The sequence below is a fragment of the Giraffa tippelskirchi genome, chromosome 8 (genome assembly GCF_054371585.1).
Source record: "Giraffa tippelskirchi isolate mGirTip1 chromosome 8, T2T-mGirTip1v1.2.pri, whole genome shotgun sequence".
Classification (NCBI taxonomy): Eukaryota; Metazoa; Chordata; class Mammalia; order Artiodactyla; family Giraffidae; genus Giraffa; species Giraffa tippelskirchi.
Window position 1 is genome coordinate 91305606 of NC_137282.1, and position 20287 is coordinate 91325892.

The 20287-nt window shown below is 39.6% G+C and overlaps 1 protein-coding gene across 1 annotated transcript in view; it reads right to left on the minus strand.

Moving 5' to 3' along the window:
• Positions 1-16885, minus strand: part of LOC145516220 (uncharacterized) — a 282964-nt gene extending 266079 nt beyond the window's left edge. Inside the window, exons 1-2 of the mRNA XM_081517335.1 lie at positions 15668-16885; positions 13711-13886 (exon numbers count right to left, since the gene is read on the minus strand). Of these exons, the coding sequence (XP_081373461.1) occupies positions 13711-13740 (30 nt within the window). The 5' untranslated portion in view covers positions 13741-13886; positions 15668-16885. The remainder of the gene's footprint in view (positions 1-13710; positions 13887-15667) is intronic.
• Positions 16886-20287: the final 3402 nt, after the last annotated feature.

Consider the following 20287-nt stretch of genomic DNA (forward strand, 5'->3'; position numbering starts at 1 on the left):
CTAACAAGAGTTTCCGTTGTTTCTTTCTGATGCCCCAGATCCATTTTCCACCCCTTCCTGTTTGGGTCTGTGCCACAAGAGGCTAACCTTTGGCTTCTACCTGAGATCAGTGAATGGGAGGAGGCATTGGCCTGGCGGGGTTGGGCTGGAAGGCTGGAAGAGAGAGGCTAGAGTCCTTACCCCTCCCTGCCTGCCGACTCACTGCAGCTTGGCCCTTGAAGAAGTCTCCTTACAGCCCACAGCTTCAGGATCCTAGACCGAGGGCTGGTCACTCTCCACTGCTGCTAGACCCAAATGTTTCCCGACCCCTGTTGCTTCCCTTAGTCCTGCCACACTTTTCTAAATCATTAATAACTATCCAGTTAAGCTCTTTGAGTGTACCATTTCTTTGCTGCCAGTAAGCTGTCTGGTTCAATACGGAGGATCTTTTTCACACTATTCATTTAGACTCAGTTAGCAGAGCCTTACATTTTCCTTGAGGTGTTCTGAAAGAATACCAAGCATAAGGAAGTTTAAGACAGTATAATCCTCTACCATAATTAAAATTATAGTTTTCTCATCTTTTGAATTGAGTTATAACATGTCTGTCCCCCCTTTAGAAAAACTGAATCCTCCTTCACTAAAAATCCCACAGTTTTGATGGAGATTCATATTTATACACAAAAAATAATATTTACAAAAAGCATTACAAAACATATCTTCAAAGAGTGAATACTTTAGGCACTTTTTAACAATAGAACAAAGACACAAAGAAGAGTAGAGAGAGATGCTTTTCATGAAGTAATACAATTCACCGCAATATTGAAGGTCAATCAGATATTACAGGTCATTACAGGAATAAATAAATGGTAAACAGAATCTAAGAATTTAATTTTTTAAAATGTATGTGCCCATTAGGAGCCCATTTATTTTGTCTATAGTCTATCAAAAGTATTACCATGGTTGCTTTTGGAAACTATATCAATGAAATGTCAAATATCTGGATTGATCAAAACTATTTTGTAAAACTTCTGATTTGTTATAATATGGACAATATACAAAATTATTGATATCTAAAATGCCACTTTAGATATCACTTTACATCTAGATTACTGTGTATACATATATACATTTGGGCTTCCCAGGTGGCAAAGTGGTAAAGAATCTGCTGTCGACGCAGGAGACACAGGCTTAATCCCTGGGAAGATCCCCTGGAGTAGGAAATGGCAACCCACTCCAGTATTCTTGCCTGGGAAACCCCATGAACAAGGAGGCTACAGTCTGTGGGGCCATAAAGAGTCGGACACAACTAAGCAAGGCACAGCACATGTATATACTTAATTATATACACAAATTATATATATGATATACATACAAATACGCTTAATACACATAATTACGCCTAAGTGAGAGCTGGTCAAAGTTCCCAGAAGAAGAAAATTTTGTCTGTACATGCTTGAATCATAAACATTCACACTTTATTAAATTGGACAAATTAAAATTTAAAGAACCCTCTACTAGTCCCCTCAAATTGGTGAAATAACCATATTTCATAGAAATCATGAAATTCTCTCTCCATTTGGCAAATATCAAGCCCTAAAAGATTAATTTGTGTTGTACAGACAGACGATGAAAGATTCTGGGAAATAAAGCCAAAGTTCCCCACCAAGTGGGCTTGAACTTTCTCATATCAATAAAAGTTGTTCTCAGTTACCATTTTGCTACAAAGTCTACCTCAGCTGAACACACTCTTTTCACCTTGTCCATGGATGAATGTTACAAAGGAGAAGAAAGGACTGTGGATGACTCAAGACACCTTACTGCTCCTGGAAATGCCAGAGTCTTACATATAGAGACAACAGTGTCAGTTCTAAAAGTCTCACTGAAACAAAGATACAAGTACAGGCTTCACTCTCTAGATAATGCATCCTACCAAAAAAAAAAAGTCTCAAATCGAAGGATTGTGAAAATACAAAGCTAATTAAATATGCACACTAAGATTATAATTTTAGCACTTGCATTTAACTACAAAATAGGCTCCTATCTCTACAGGCACATGAAAAGCCGAAAAGATTCATACTTAACATCGTCGGAACTAATTACTTGTTTGAACTACTCTAAGCTGCCTTCATTAGATTCATTGGTTTTTGTTAGTAAAATGTGATGTGCTTAAAGTATACAAATATGGATGAATGTTTGCATTTCTAAGTTCAATTGAACATTTTTACATAATATTGTAATAATTTGTACTTTAAAAGAGAACTAAAGATGGGGCTATAATATATATGATAATTAGTCTGTCTTTGGTATGAGATATCAGTGCCTCTTTAACTTGATGTGTACTCTATTATATGTTGAATCTATATTATAGTGGTATGATATATTACACATTACATCAAGGATTGTAGATATAAAATCTATGTACAACATTAATAAATATATGTTTATATTAGTACTTTTGTATGTTGTATAAGCATGTAATATTTCTCTGGCATCTCCAAGAAAATAACAGGGCTATTTCCATATATAATAGCTAGAAAAAAATATAATCATCAGCAATATATTAACTAGCAATTATGTCCTTAGTGTATTTCCCATTCTTAAGTCTTTTGCCACTTGAACAAAACTCAACCTTCAAAACACTAAGATCATGGCATCGGGTCCCATCACTTCATGGCAAATAGAAGGGAAACAGTGACAGGTTTTATTTTCCTGGGCTCCAAAATCACTGCAGACGGTGATTGCAGCCAAAAAATAAAAAAAATGCTTGCTCCTTGGAAGAAAAGCCATAACAAACCTAGACAGCATATTAAAAAGCAGAGACATCACTTTGCCAACAAAGGTCCATTTAGTCAAAGTTAGGGTATTTCCAGTAGTCACATATGGATATGAGAGCTGGATCATAAAGAAGGTTGGGCACTTTCTCATATCAATGGATATGAGTTTGAGCAAACTCCAGGAGATAGTGAAGGGCAGGGAAGCCTGGTGTGCTGCAGCCCACGGGGTTGCAAAGAGTTGGACATGATTTAGTGACTGAATAACAGCAATTATTATTAAGAACAGAAAAGATTCATACTTATAATATCATTCCTGATAGTATTACTATATCCACCAATAATAATTATAGTAATAATAATGATAGCTATACTGCCTTAACTATAGCACCTATAGAGCCAAATTGCTTTCTATTAAATTAGAATTATTTTCAGATTCATTATCTCATTTTGTTCACATCAACCTGTGATACTCAAGTATAATATTTAATGACAGAGGCATGCATTGCAGTGAGTAGGAAAGAAAAATTAGATTTACTTATGACTCGTTTATTTCTTGCAACTAAGGCTTATATTTTACCTTCCCTGTGAATAGACTTTTATGCACGCATGGCTTAATGAAATCCTAAGCAAATACCTTCAGAATGCTTTTACTGGGTTGGTGCTTGAAAATCAATAAAACATCATCTGGTATGGGGCTGCCTCAACTCAATCAGGGTCATCAGTTGGGAGCATGCAGGTACATGACCAGCTAGACAGGAATAAATCTTGAATGGACAAGCCAGGGCTGAGATAACAGGATCTACTGCATGATAGTCCAGATCACAATGTTGGGCACTGGAGCTCAATCAGAAACAGTGTGGGCATCCAAATGACCCCCACAGAGTTCAGAGCTTGTCACAATGGCTCCTGAGGCATGTGGACCACAGTACCACAGGAAATAGAGGGTCAGGGAGCCTGATTCCTCCAGCTGTGTTTTTCCACATCAAGATTGCTTTGAGTACTTGAGATCTTTTGTGTTTCCATATTTACAATAGTCAAGACATGGAAGCAGCCTAAATGTCCATCAACAGAGGAATGGATAAATACGATGTGGTACAATGGAATATTACTGAACCATAAAAAAGAATAAAATAACACCATTTGCAGCAACATGGAAGGACCTAGCGCTTGTCATACTAAGTGAAGTCAGAAAAAAAGGCAAATTCCATATGATTTTGCTTATATGTGGAATCTAAAAAAAAAAATGATACAAATGATATTTATAATACAGAAACAGATTTACAGACTTCAAAAATAAACTTACGGTTGGTGGTAGTTTAGTTGCTAAGTCATGTCTGACTCTTGCGACCCCATGGACTGTGGCCCACCAAGCTCCTCTGTCCATGGGATTTCCCAAGCCAGAATACTAGTGTGTTGCCATTTCCTTCTCCAGGGAATCTTCCCAACCCAGGGATCAAACCCAGGTCTCCTGCACTGCAGGTGGATTCTTTACCAACTGTACCACCAGGGAAGCCCAAACCTATGGTTACCAAAGGGGAAGAAGGGGGTAAATTAGGAATTGGCACTTAATATATACACAGTAGTATATATAAAATACATTGTCAATGAGGATCTACTGAACAGCACAGGGAACTCTACTTAATATTCTATAATGACCTATATGGGAAGGGAATATGAAGAAGAATGGATATGTGTGTATGCATGACTGAATCACTTTGCTGTATACTTGAAACTAACATAATATTGAAAATCAACTATATATTTCAGTATGGGCTTCCCTGGTGTTCAGTGGCAAAGAATCTGCCTGCCAATGAAGGAGACACGGGTTCAATCCCTAAGTCAGGAAGATGCCCCAGAAAAGCCAGCCCACTCCCGTATTCTTGCCTGGGAAATCACATGGACCGAGGAGCCTGGCAAGCTACAGTCCATGGGGTGGGAGGAGAATCTGGCAGGCTACTGTCCATGGGGTGAGAGGAGGAGTCTGGCAGGCTAGAGTCCATGGGGCTGCAAAAGAGTCAGACACGACTTAGCAATTAAACAATACTACTTCAATATAAAATTAAAATAAATTTAAAAAGTGGAAGATGTGCTAAAACTCAACTTGCTTCATCATTCTGCCTTCTCAGGAGACCACAAAACTTATTCTCTTTTCCTTTGATTCACCAGGTAACCTGGATAGGAAGCAGCATATGAAGCAGATAGAATAACTGGTGGGAACAAAGACCAGGAAAATGAATAATGAATTGGGTGCCTTTGGGCCGCTAAGTTGATCGATGATAATTGCCTACTCACCTCAAGCAGAGACTTGATGTAAACATATGTTCTATGGCACTTTTCCAGAAGTTTTGGAGAGGAAAGAACGAAGTGTTGTGCTTTTATTACACCTTTTCCCACAACTTTAAATAGAAAGATTTGTGGAAGAATTCCTCCTTTGAATACTGAAATTCAATCTAAACACTTAGAGATAACTTTCATTTTCTAATTATTTCCCCATGAAACTACAAGTTATCTTAACTAGAAAAGCAACCCACAGTCCTTTTCAGATAACTCTGTAATTACTTTGTAGACAAGACTTAACAATACTTGAAAGACTAAAAATGTAAAAAAAGGATGCACATGACTCCAGTTGGAACTTCAGAATGAACTTCGGAGGGTACTCTTAACAGAAAAATTAGAAACCAGGCTGCTTGGCTCACTTACTCCAACTTTAGGGATAAAATCATTAGAGCCCACATCTATTTTGGACCAAGTATCTTTCGATTACTAGAGAAGAATGCTGTGAATGCTAGGGAAGAATTGAACTTGCTTTGGTCTTCATTTGGTTTCAGTTGGAAGTATTTATTTGCCCACCCAAAAAGTTTCCCAAAATATAGCTTATTGAGATTATTAAAAAAGATAAATATTTAGAAGGACACAACATACTCGGCATATTTTTAGAAAATGTTGTTGATATTAGCAGCAGCAGTTGGTTGTTTATTTTATACAACTTTGAAACAAAGACCGATCCTACAAGATAAACCCTACAAGTTCTAACTAGTATACTGATTCAGGATGTGATCGTTAATGATACTTTCTTTAACAAAGCATATACAAGTTATAGATTATAAACGTGTCTATAGATATCTTTAGAGTAATGCTTTCTCTTAAAAAGTATATGTATATACTTATATATATATAAAAGACATATATAAAACATGTACTTCACATATGTTTGTATATATACGAACATTCGGGGGGTGTGTATCACAGCAACATAGGATATTCTCAAACAATACTGAAATGTCCCCAAGTCTAGAATTATCAGCTACATTATAATCCTACATATATAATTATGCATGTGATGGATGGCTTATGAGTTCTATCTCCAAATCAACGCAGTCTATTACCTCATTTTGTATCTTTCTTTTTCTCTCAGTAGATAGATTCCCTGGAAAGCAGCTCCTGACATCTCGGAACTTAGTCTGACTCAGCTAGGCCTCAGTGTTGCTAGGAGCTGGCCTGACACTCACAGCTAAGGCCCGTTGTTCTCCCATTTGACTCAGCAACACAGTCTCACAGATATCAACATGAGGACAGGTTTCTCTGCGACCGTAAAGACCAAGGCCATCTTGTAATCTGGTCTACTCATAAGACAAAACCCAAGTCACTGCACAAACCACCAAAATATCAAACAACGGCTGGTTCTTTTAAGTGATCTCTGCTTCTCTAGCAATGACAGTTTTATTTTCATTCTAGTCTTCCCTCCTGTCAGAAAAGATTTGTTAAGCTACCTGATCACAAAATTATCCCCACTTTCTTATAGCATCCAATCCAGAGTAAGCAAACTCCCATTTCTTAGAACGCTCCCCCCATAACACCCAACCAAGCACAAACCCTCTATTCTTTCTAATACCTTTTATCAACCTCCTCCCCAGTTCTCCATGATGTGTGGTCTCTGCTGCTGCAGTGAACAGCAAACCCAACTTTAGTGGACTTCGGAAGGAAGGCATTAACGTACGTAAAAATTCTACAATATTGTGCACCAAATGATTAATTTTTAGTGAATTTGATGTGCTACATTATATTTAAAAAAGCTAAATGTTTTAATATATATAATACACACATATGAGTGTGTCTGTAATCGCATAGGAAAATGACTGTCTCTGATCTAAGGGAATAAAGAGGTATTAGGGTGTTTGAAAGAGGGCTTTTGCTTTTGACTTTTTTTAAAATTGATAAATATACGCTTTTGTATTAATTTTGAAATTAGGGTTTTTTTTTTTTTTACTCAGTTATTTCTTTATATATTTTCCATTACATTTCCAGAGATTGTAATAGTTAGGAATTGTATTTGATTGCAGATATCAGAGATGTGTCTGTCTACAGCAAAAGAAGTAAGAGGTTTATTGTCTGAATGTAAAGAAAGCCAACAAAGGTCCGTCTAGTCAAACCTATGGTTTTTCCAGTAGTCATGTATATGGATGTGAGAGTTGAACTACAAAGAAGGCTGAGCGCCGAAGAATTGATGCTTTTCAACTGAGGTGTTGGAGAAGACTCTTGAGTGGATGACAGAGGATGAGATGGTTAGATGATATCACCAACTCAATGCACATGACTTTGAGCAAGCTCCAGGAGTTGGTGACAGACAGGGAAGCCTGGCATGCTGCAGTCCATGGAGTCCCAGAGCCGGACACAACTGAGTGACTGAACTGAACTGAGTGATTTGATCTTATCCCATTTCCTCTGCCCCCAAATGCCTTTTACCCTTCTCTGACTTTAAGACAGGTGTTTGTTCACTCATGGGGTACAAGTCCTACCCTGTGGTAGAAGACCCACAAATAGAAGTCAGAGACAAAGAAAATAGCTGATCCCTTCCCTGATCAGTGATGTTTAAACCCCAAATCCAAAACATGAAGAGACATAAATCTTATATTTAAGCACCATCACATTAAATCATTTATCTTTCCCTTTATTTCCATCTCACAGAAAAGCCAATGTGTTCCTAAGTGATTAAGGATGGAACCAACGTGATCACTTGAAGATCAGATATTGAGGTCAGCCCAGAGCAACTTAAGTTTACAAGGAAGAAGGGAACTGGGAACGTGCTAGAGATCCATCCACAGGGACAGAAAGAAGAGGGTGGTTTGTCTGGCTGGAAAGTCATGGGCTGCAGTCAGGTGTCAGAGGCAGTGCCTGAAGGGAAAGAAGAGCTCAGACATAAATCAGGCTGACTCTAGGACGCACTGGGCAATAGAACAAAGTGCCCAGGAATTTTGTTCAGTGACTCAGGCATTAACATCTGGAGGAGTACAGCTGAAGGCAACAGGACTCCAGCAGCCTGGATTGGAAACCACTGAAGAATACATGAAAGATTTGCAGAAAACCAATAGTTTATAACAATGGACTAGATGTGAACTCTCTCTTAGGCCTTTTTGATGATGGTGGAAATACTTATGCCTAAACAAAGTGGAAAGTGATTTGTCATTAAAAAAAAAAAATTATCCACAAAGTGCTAGAAGTGATAGAATTAATTTGACTTTGGGGAAACCAAGATATTTGAGAAACCTTCTGGGAAACAGAAGTTTGGGATCTCTAATAGTGACAATACAGGAGGAATGGAAAGTGCTTAAAATTATAATATTAGGTATTAGAAAATTCAAATTGATGTTCCTGACAACTGCTGACAAAACTCCAATCAGGGAGAAGGTTGAGGTAAGTTTCTTCTCTCCAAGCACCTTATTTCATCATGCACAATACTGTGCATTTGCCCTTTCCCCTATAAGTATATGAAAGTATAAAGTATATAGGAATGATAATAATAAAGAATGATAATAATAACACAATGCTCAGTTTCTTTCCTGAGGTTGATTTTTTAATGGCTTTATTGAAGTATAATTGATGGACAATAAACTGCACATATTTAAACATGCCGTGTAGGGCCACCCACGACGGACGGGTCATGGTGGAGAGTTCTGAAAAAATGTGGTCCACTGGAGAAGAGAACGGCAAACCACTTCATTATTCTTGCCTTGAGAACCCCATGAACAGTATGAAAAGGCAAAAAGATAGGACACTGAAAGATGAACTCCCCAGGTCAGTAGGTGCCCAATACGCTACTGGAAATCAGTGGAGAAATAACTCCAGAAAGAATTAAGAGATGAAGCCAAAGCAAAAACAACACCGAGTTGTGGATGTGACTGGTGAGAGAAGCAAGGTCCAATGCTGTAAAGAGCAATAATGCATAGGAACCTGGAATGTTAGGTCCACGAATCAAGGCAAATTGGAAGTGATCAAACAAGACATGGCAAGAGTGAATGTCGACATTTTAGGAACCAGAGAACTAAAATAGACAGGAATGGGTGAATTTAACTCAGATGACCATTATATCTACTACTGTTGGCAAGAATCCCTTAGAAGAAATGGAGTAGTCATCATAGTCAACAAAAGAGTCCAAAATGGAGTACTTCGATGCAGTCTCAAAAACGACAGAATGATCTCTGTTCGTTTCCAAGGCAAACCATTCAATATCACGGTACTCCAAGTCTATGGCCCGACCAGTAATGCTGAAGAAGCTGAAGTTGAACGGTTCTATGAAGACCTACAAGACCTTCTAGAATTAACACCCCCCAAAAGATGTCCTTTTCATTATAGGGGACTGGAATGCAAAAGTAGGAACTCAAAAAACATCTGGAATAACAGGCAAATTTGGCCTTGGGGTACAGAATGAAGCAGGGCAAAGGCTAATAGACTTCTGCCGAGAGAATGCACTGGTGACAGCAAACATCCACTTCCAACAACACAAGAGAAGACTCTACACTTGGACATCAACAGATGGTCAACACCGAAATCAAATTGATTATATTCTTTGCAGCCAAAGATGGAGAAGCTCTATACAGTCAGCAAAAACAAGACTGGGAGCTGACTGTGCCTCAGATCATGAACTCCTTATTGCCAAATTCAGACTTAAATTGAAGAAAGTAGGGAAAACCACTAGACCATTCAGGTATGACCTAAATCAAATCCCTAACGATTATACAGGGGGAGTGAGAAACAGATGTAAGGGTCTAGATCTGATAGACAGAGTGCCTGATGAACTATGGATGGAGTTTCATGACATTGTACAGGAGACAGGGATCAAGACCATCCCCAAGAAACAGAAATGCAAAAAAGCAAAATGGCTGTCTGAGGAGGTCTTACAAATAGCTGTGAAAAGAAGGGAAGCAAAAAGCAAAGGAGAAAAGGAAAGATATACCCATTTGAATGCAGAGTTCCAAAGAATAGCAAGGAGAGATAAGAAAGCCTTCCTCAGTGATCAGTGCAAAGAAATAGAGGAAAACAATAAAATGGGAAAGACTAGAGATATCTTCAAGAAAATCAGAGATACTAACGTAACATTTCACTCAAAGATGGGCTTAATAAAAGACAGAAATGGTATGGACCTAACAGAAGCAGAAGATATTAAGAAGAGGTGGCACGAATACACAGAAGAACTGTACAAAAAAGATCTTCATGACCCAGATAATCACGATGATGTGATCACTCACCTAGAGCCAGACATCCTGGAATGTGAAGTCAAGTGGGCCTTAGGAAGGATCATTATGAACAAAGCTAGTGGAGGTGACGGAATTCCAGTGGAGCTATTTTAAATCCTCAAAGTTGATGCTGTGAAAGTGCTGTACTCAATATGCCAGCAAATTTGGAAAACTCAGCAGTGGCCAGAGGACTGGAAAAGGTCAGTTTTCATTACAATCCCAAAGAAGGCAATGCCAAAGAATGCTCAAACTATCACACAATTGCACTCATCTCACACGCTAGTAAAGGAATGCTCAAAATTCTCCAAGTCAGGCTTCAACAATACATGAACCATGAACTTCCAGATGTTCAAGCTGGTTTTAGAAAGAGCAGAGGAACCAGAAATCAAATTGCCAGCATCCATTGGATCATTGAAAAAGCAAGAGAGTTCCAGAAAAATATCTACTTCTGCTTTATTGACTATGCCAAAGCCTTTGACTGTGTGGATCACAATAAACTGTGGAAAATTCTTCAAGAGATGGGAATACCAGCTCACCTGACCTGCCTCTTGAGAAATCTATATGCAGGTCAGGAAGCAACAGTTAGAACTGGACATGGAACAACAGACTGGTTGCAAATAGGAAAAGGAGTATGTCAAGGCTGTATATTGTCACCCTGCTTATTTAACTTATATGCAGAGTACATCATGAGAAATGCTGGGCTGGAAGAAGCACAAGCTGGAATCAAGATTGCCAAGAGAAATATCAATAACCTCAGATATACAGATGACACCACCTTTATGGCAGAAAGTGAAGAAGAACTAAGGAGCCTCTTGATGAAACTGAAAGAGGAGAGTGAAAAAGTTGGCTTGAAACTCAACATTCAGAAAACTAAGATCATGGCATCTGGTCCCATCACTTCATGGAAAATAGATGGAGAAACAGTGGAAATGGTGGCTGACTTTATTTTTGGGGGCTCCGAAGTCACTGCAGATGGTGACTGCAGCCATGAAATTAAAAGACATTTGCTCCTTGGAAGAAAACCTTTAACCAACCTAGACAGCATATTCAAAAGTAGAAACATTACTTTGCCAAAAAAGGTCTGTCTAGTCAAGGTTATGGTTTTTCCAATAATCATGTACGGATGTAAGAGCTGGTCTATAAAGAAAACTGAGCACCAAAGAATTCATGCTTTTGAACTGTTGTGTTGGAGAAGACTCTTGAGAGTCCCTTGGATTGCAAGGAGATCCAACCAATCCATCCTAAAGGAAATCAGTCCTGGGTGTTCATTGGAAGGACTGATAAGAAGCTGAAACTCCAGTATTTTGGCCACCTGATGCAAAGAGCTGACTCATTTGAAAAGACCCTGATGCTGGGAAAGACTGAAGGTGGGAGGTGAAGGGGATGACAGAGGATGAGATGGTTGGATGGCATCACCAACTCAATGGGCATGAGTTTGAGCAAACTCTGGTAGTTGGCAATGGACAGGGAGGCCTGGCGTGCTGTAGTCCATGGGATCGTGAAGAGTTGGACACGACTGAGCAACTGAACTGAACTGAACAGAAAGCTTTGGTATTTGAATTAACAAACAAGAAACAAAACTAAATAAAAACCTCTAAAAAGCTTTTTATGAATTTCAAAGAAATAAATCCTTACAAAATTTATTTTATGTACCTTGATAGTTACTAGGGGAGGGGTGTGGTGCTATGTCATTCTTGGTAGCCTTGCCTAGAGTCACCATTCAGAGTTACCTATTCAGTCTTTCAAAGGCTGTTATGTAAAGGTTTTACTTCTATAAAGGATGCCTTGATGAGGAGAGATTATGAAATGAGGCCAAATGCTAAATCTAGTAACATAAGAGATATACATGAAAAGTCCTGAAGATCCATGGGCCAATAGCAACCAGTAACCTTTATAAATCAGTGCTACCCCAAAATGAATGGTATGGGCGCTGAGACAGAATGCAATTTTGATAACCAAGTGTTATCAGGAGTATTTCTACTGTTGAACCACAAATAACTTTCTCCTTTTTTTAACGTTAAAAATCTTTAAGTGCCTTCTGCCATGAGGATATTCTCAGTAGCTACTTCTTTGGCTTAGCAAAGATCAATCTGATCTTGGCCAATCAGCTTGTACTTTGAAGAGTGTACTTGGTGAAACACGTGAGTGGAAAAGTATTCATGCTTGGCAGAATTTGCTGTCTCTTCTGCTCAGTATTTTACCATGATTAATCCCCATCCATCTCTCTTCACTGCTCCTGCAGTGGCTGAAGACAATGCTGTCAGTCTCATATTTCTTCTCTGTAGCAGACACTTTTCAAATGTTGGGTTCTGGCTGGGTATGATCTTTTATGGGACACTGCTGCCTTCTATCCAGCTTTTATGGGCTTGCTGGTTTGTGCACATGGGCAGACATTCTGACCCCATGACCTCCAAAATAGATTCTGTGAGGACAACTGCATCTAACCTTTCCAACATTTTGGACACCCCAACTCTTCCCAAGGGCATGGGTGCAAAGAATGCTGCCTTGCGGTTTTGGCTTACATTCTTCTCACATCAAAAGAACCAAGTCTGGGAGACTGTGAAGCCAGGTCAGAAATGCTAACAGAGCAGCAATTTTCTGGCAGCCCTTCAAGTTCCCTGGCATGAATTTGAGCAGAGAGCAGTTTTTTCACATCTTTCAGTTTTTATTATGGTTTAAGTGAGCAGTTCCAAATATGTGAATTACACTTTCTGGTATAATCCAACCTGTAGAAAGGGCAACAACTGACCAAAACTCTGGAAAACCCTGAAGACATTTTTGAGAAAATTCCTTCTCAGATCTAGTTCTTTCTCCTTTTTGAGTCCTGAATCTTGTTGTTAATGAAACCAGTTACATGAAAAATTGTAGGAATCCATTCTATGGTATTTGAGTAACTTTAGTTTGTCTTTTCTATGCTGATTCAGTTTACCAACACTGGGTTTATTTTGGTAAGCATTCTAGTATTGGTTTGGAAAAAAAAAAATCATTCGGGTTTTTCTGTAACAAAAACCCTAACAAACTATTTTGGCCAACCAATATAAGATAGTTAAAGATGCCGTACAACTTTTTAAAATTATTGCCAAATAGTCTACAAAAACCTCCCCCCTTAAACCAGAGTTTTAAAGTTTAAATGCCAGATTAAAGTAACTATAAAGTCTATTTTTTCCATCTACTTTCTCAACCTCCATCTACTGCTAGTAAAGATCTGAGTGCTAGATGAACTGGGTCACCAAAGCCTCTTCCTTTCATTTGTTCCTCTTGACATTTACTCTACTTTTTTCTTTTCCTCACTAAGCTTTCTCTTACCCTTTTCAAAACTGAATACTTCACTCATCTTAGTCTAATATCTATTTTCATCCTCTCTTTTGATGGCTGATAAAGATATGTACACTCAATTGTTTCTCCACCACCTTATTCAAAGGAGTAATTTTCCATCCACTTACCTTTTCTTCCACTTTGAGAGCTGTACTCATGTCTCTTCCTCACTACTGGCATCATTCAAAAGACAATATTGCCCTGGCACAGCATATCCAAAGTCACATCAGCAGATCTGCAATGACTTGGGTACAGGATCACAGAGAGGCACATCACGTGACATTTGGCTCAGCTAAATTAACATCTCAGGATTGGAAGAAACACAACATCAAGACCTAAAATGATAAGATTTCTATTCTTCCATATAGCATAGGAGATTCCAAAGCCAGTGAAACTATACCCAATGCTTCTCATCACTATCACCAGTTTTTCATGCAGCTCATAAAAAGGAGAGTGAATAATAAATTTAACACTGAGCAAAGAAGGCAAAATAGCATATTGTACCACACTCTAAAGTGAGACATAACATACTTCAAGTCCTGATATACAAGTGAAAGTCAGCAGGATGCTAGTGATAGGTAATATTACAATATCCCATTTTGCATTACATTTGATGCAGTGATCTTCCTAGGCTATTACTATATCTGGAGAGTGAGGGGAGGATTCTTAAAACTGGCAAAACATTAACTACACTCAAGTGAGTGCACACACGATATAATAGTTCAATGTTTTTGTAACTAAACCGAACACTCTGAGAGCAGAGTGGATGGCTACATATACACAAGTGAATCTTCTTATTGTTACTATCTTTTGACGATAGACTCTAAGTAGCATTATAGAAAGTAATATTCACTCTTTTACTTTATATGAATATCTTGTAAATCATGGGGTGATGAAACTATCTAGTAATATTAATATATTAATATTTACATTTAAATAAAGAAGAGCACAATACTGTCAAACCACAAAAGTTAATCATGTCATCCTTAAGCATTATCTAGGACTTATTTTATTTCTTACTGATATGATGTGATTGGAAATTTCAGAATAGCAAATGTAGAATACATACTTTAAATGCACAACTGAAATAAAATGCAATTGTGCAAAACAGAAGGTTATCTCCTTATAGAATTAACCTGTAGCAGCCTAGTTATGAACCATCATGTCTGATGGGATTTTGGTCCAAGAAGTTTCAGATTCTGTTCTTATTATAAAGCACCCTGAATATCATTTTGAAGCCTGCTAATTATTTTCTCAGAAGGAGAGTATTACAGTGTATTATGAAGTGACATTTCAAACATTTCTTTCTGGAATTACAATATTAAATAATGTTATCATTAGCACATAATTATAACATACACAATTATATATAAAATGTTACAACTTGTAATACATCTGTGAGGCATGTACAATCTACACACAAAAGTCAGTTATAAGGGACCTCTATTGCCATCATTACCTTTTTGCTTTAATTTTTTTTTTCATTTTTGGATCGAATTTTGTACAATGGAGGCATACCAGATATAAGTCAACAATAGAGAATCAAGAAAAGGCAACAAGGTAATTGTTGCATCTTCCCTGATGAACTCTTAAATCAACAAAGAAGCCTGCTTCTATGGCTAATCAGCCTGTAAGGGTCTCCTGCCTGACAGAAGAACAGAGAAGTGAATCTACCCTGTGGGGTTTCTCTCTTGTTTTCCAATTCAAACATTCGCCACACTATGGAAGTAAAATAAACCTAGGGGAAAAACTGCCAACTAATACTTGGGGCTAGCTATATTTTAGAGGTGATAGTAAGAATTAAACTAGTCACTTCGACGTTCTGTATCAGTAACTATGCCATCACTTCCGGACGCTGCCACCAAAGCAAAAGCAGAGGGAGCGTCCTCCTCACAATTTTCCGGAATGTAGGCGCCCAGAGCAAGTTGAGCCCCTGGCAGATGGCATAAGGAGGTGATCTGACAAAGAATTTGAAGCAGTTAACGTGGTACCTTGATTCTTTGATTTCCAAGTATTCATTTGGGGGGAAACCCTGGGGGTTGGGGTATGGACAGAGAAGGGGGGAAACCTAACACAAAGTTTTACCTTCCGAAAGGGTTTAGTCTTTGCGTCTGTCTGCAGCCAGGAGTTGCGCTTTCTTCTCCATTCGTAGTCTAGAAGGTTAGAGGGTCTCCCAGCAGGGACCCCCCAAGGTGGCAGGCAGACACTCCTGCCCTTTTAGAGCTCTGGCCGTGCGGGCTGGAGACCTGATTCATCTTTCCTCTCGAGTCCCCACCTGGGCCCACCAGTGCACGACAGAGACAGGCCATCAGGGGAGCTCTGGTCCCAAAGGTGGGTGGCAAACAAATTCACAGTAAGGAAGTGGCCTCTGGGGGCTAGGCTCGCCAATCTGACCGAAAGAGGTCTGCAGGACGTTATTTTTTGTTTGTTTTGTTTTTTCCTTAAGTCTAATAGGAATTAGGGCCGGGAGTGTAGCTCCAGTTTGATATTTCCGCGTCTTTCAATGCCAAGATGCGTTGAAAAATGCCCTTAAGCGCAGAACATCGAGGGTGGCGGAGGTTGGGGGTTCCAGCAGAGGTTTGCAAATTGGAAATTCGTAAGGGAGAAGGCCAAGGGACAGAGGTTGCTGGTGGGGGAGGGGGCTGGTCTCTTTGTTTCGCATTGCTCTTATCCTACGACTTCGGGTAGGCTAAATTTGTACGACCCACGCGCTTGAACGCGGACAAGTGGGGTTCTAGGAAATACCAGAAACTTGATCGCAAAGCTCTGAGCCTTCAAAGGACAGTCAGGCAGGGTTTCCTGGGCCTCGGGGAGAGGCTACCTGAGGTAGGAGTGGTCGACCCCGCGCCGCGCGCTGCGCGGGTGGGAAGGGAAGGCGTTCTTGACCCCTTCCGGGAGACCAGTTATTAACTGGGTTGAGTTGATCAAATGACGTTCTTCCTAAAAAGGGTCGTCTCCTGAGCCCCATTCTCAGTTGGAATTTAGCGGGTAGACAAGCGAAGCAAATTCTCCTTTCAACCTAAATTCAGGAAGAATTAATGAGTTTCCTTAACAGCACCGATCGGGAGGCGTACAGAATTCTAAAGGCACACGCGCCGCGAGCACAGCCTACCATTCACCTCCACGGAGTCGAATCAGACAACCACCTTTAAGATTTTCCCTAAAATCGTATCTTCTGAACTGACTAGCCATTCACTGGGGTTTGCAGAATTTTTTCCAGCCCCGAAACCACCTTCTCTCTCACGATCTACGGGTAGATGCCACCAATGATTGCCTCTCCACTTAAAAACAGCCCCCACCCACGCTCCTCTCAAGCTACATTAAACGGCCCTGACACCCTTTAGCCACCAGTTTAATTCATAGAAAGTAGCAGTAACTCTTGACATCGCCTCCGCAGCCCACCCGAGGACTCCAGCCCGGAACACCTTATTTTGAAGCTGATTTTTTGAGCGCTGCATTCTGAGACGTGAGAGAAGGTTATGTGGGGCTTCCTGGGTAGATTTCCTGGCCTCCAACTCCCTCCCGCGCTGAGGTGGTAATTTTCTGCGGCTCCTCCTCCTCTTGACCTCCAACAAGGTACCTTCGCCTCCCCTCCCCCTCTCCTTCCCAGTAAACCTCCAGTACGAGTTGGAAATCTATCCTTTGGCGCTAAATTCAGAGCTGCCGGTTCAACAGGATTGCAGTGGGGGGAAATGGTGTCACTTCTTTCAGAAAGTATGTCATTTGATCAGCTACACTTGAGTTAATTCGCTCCGGGTTTCCCGAGAGCTCGGGTGGGTCCGTGGGTGCTTTGCTAGATTCCATGCATTTGTGGTAGCTTTCAGCTGAACCGCCCAGGACCTTAGGGATAAAGCTTTTTCGCCCTCAGGACTCCAATTAGCCCCCGTGAGAATCCGGTACATTTAACAAAGGTTTTGCCAGAGATAGGGTTCAACGCATCCTGGGGTCAGAACCTCCTAGCACTTTGCACTCGTTGGCTCCAACCTGGGCTCCACGCAGAACTCTGGTCCTGTTAAAAACTGCCTGTTCCCAGTCACATAGGGTTTCAAAAAGAACAAAACAAAAAACTTTTTAAAGGAAAAGGTTTCACCAGACATGGCCGGCGCTTTTGTGAAATCATAGTAAATGCTTCCAAAAACACAATTTTAAAGGGAGGGTGCAAATTTCTGTCCTCGCTTGGTCGAAGTCCTACCGGTAATGAGATGCGGAACCTCGCATTCTCAAGACTGATCTGAGGTTTGTGGCTTCGCCGCTGCCGGGAGCGTGGAATTCTGTCTTGGAGAGCAGCAGACCGCACAGGAACGCGGCCTCCCTGGCTGCCGTCTGCCAGTAAAGAAGAGCAGGACTGCTGGTGACAGACACAGCTACCTGAACTCAGGCTAAGAAGCTCTGCGTGCAGAAGAAAATTAGTGCTAATTCACCCAGATTGTTTTAACTGGTTAATAAAGCAACTGACACTCAACAAAACCACAATCACAGCAGGAGTCTTTGGCAATACAGTAAGAATCAGGACTAAAGTTTTGTTGTTGTTGTTAACAACTACCTTTATTATTATCATTGCTTAGCATTATGGGGGGGGGAGTAAAAGGAGAGGGAAAAAAAAGAGACAATCGTTTCCTACCCAATGGTACATAAAGAACATCGCTTTCATTTTTCTCTGAAATTAGAGTGCAGATTCTCTTGAGTCATCATTAAGCCACCACCAGAAACTGGAAGAGAAGCAAAGTAGCTCTAAATATCCACACCGGGTTCTGGTTGGAAAATAAACAGTTAATCATGACTCCCTTTATACACATATAATTTATCTGACACTTGCGATGTGATTTAAGATACTGATGGTTTGTATAGCTTTATTCTACATGATTAGACTACACAGGAAAAGTAAAAACAAAAAGTGAGTGGGATAAATATATATGTATTCCATTCCACATTTTCTGAGGTGCATAAAATACGTCCATGTTTCATTTTGACCCCCCAAATTACATATTTGTGGATATCAGAAAATATAAGTCCTTCAGTTATATTTTTTCTGTCAGAACACCTTATTTGTGGCAAATTGGCATTCCAATTGTTATTCACAAACTTGATCTTGGTGTGAGCTAAACACAGCATCACCTCCCCGGAAATAAGTTCCCAAACAAATCCATAGCTCAGGGAAAGCTGATCAAAGTTGCCTTTCCTTCCCAATCTTGGTTAGTTGGCGAGGAGAAGCTTTCTCCCTTACTGTACATAATCACCCCCCCGAAAAAAAAACTTTTTAACAACAAAATTAAAAATCCACTTGTATCTGCCAGAAGTTGTTGGGAAATAAATCCTAAATATGTAATGCTACTTGTTAATTGCAGTTAAAACCTATTTAAATATTTGAAATGTATCTTGAGAACATGGTATTTGTACAGGAATCTGTATTTGGCATTTCTGATGCAGAATGTTTAAATTTTAATCAAAGCAGAGAAAGCAACAATACACAAAACGCAGGCATAAAGCCCACCATGAATTTTATGTGGAAAAGCACTATAAGCCCATGTGGGCAGATGCCACAGGCTTACATAGAACTTAATAAATCTCAGCATCCTTTTTATATTCAAGGACACTAAAGTATATTTGGGGTGGCCTGGTGGTAATGGTAACTCAGGAAGTACTCATATTCTTCTTTTCTTTCTCATCAGTAGAGGAGCTTACAGAAGGGATTCACAAAACTGCGATTTTTAAGGGTAGATTTTTTGACCTAACAGAATATACAAAGGTCAAAACTGAGTCCATTTTTGACTAGAGGGTCTAATCCCCCCTTTGAACACAAGAGGTCGCTCCTGTGATCAAATACTGGGGGAAAATATTGCTAATCATAGTTTGATGTATTCTATAAAAACATTACAATTTTTTTTTACAGACATGTTTGATACATTAAATGTGCATAGAAATCACTTAAACAGGGAAATAATCTGTGACCAAATCTGAATTTCCAGGTGAAGGGAAACAATAATGCCTGCTATCCTAACTTTGATTTTAATGCAAAATGTATTAGCAACACACAGACCTCCAGAGTACATCCATCATGGAGCAATATAACTACTGGGTTTCCTGAGATTTCTTCCCTTGACAGAGAGCATCTTCTGCATGATCTTTTTACCTCTAACAGCTTAGGAACTTTTTAAGAAAATACTTATTTACAGTAACAGTATGGGCTGAAGAAAGAGAAACACCCGTTGTCTTCATCATTTTGATGAAATTGCCAGTTACTAACGCTTTTCCTCCAAGCCACATACCAGCTTTTCTTTTTGGACTTGCTATCATCATCGGCACTAATTCTTAAGTTCGTGTGTGTGTGTGTGTGTGTGTGTGTGTGTGTACACGCGCGGTGGAAGAAGGATGGATAGTGAGGGTGCTTTCTGGATCTCAAATATTTAAGTCATCAGGCTTCTGGCAGCTTCCGTTGTTTAATTCCATGTTATAAAGGTGGCATGATGGAATATGATTGGTTAAAATTCTCTATTTACTTTCTGGGGATATAGTACCTTTACAAAAACAAAACAAGACTAGTGTCAGCTTGGTTATCTGTACAGGAAACATGCCCATATACTGGGACGATTTGTTTCATGTTGTCACTATTAGCATCAGTTTTACCAAAGCAGCCTGACAAAAGACTCCACGCACATAATACCGGAGACACTAGAAAACTATGACCAAAAAACAAAACCAGAAACA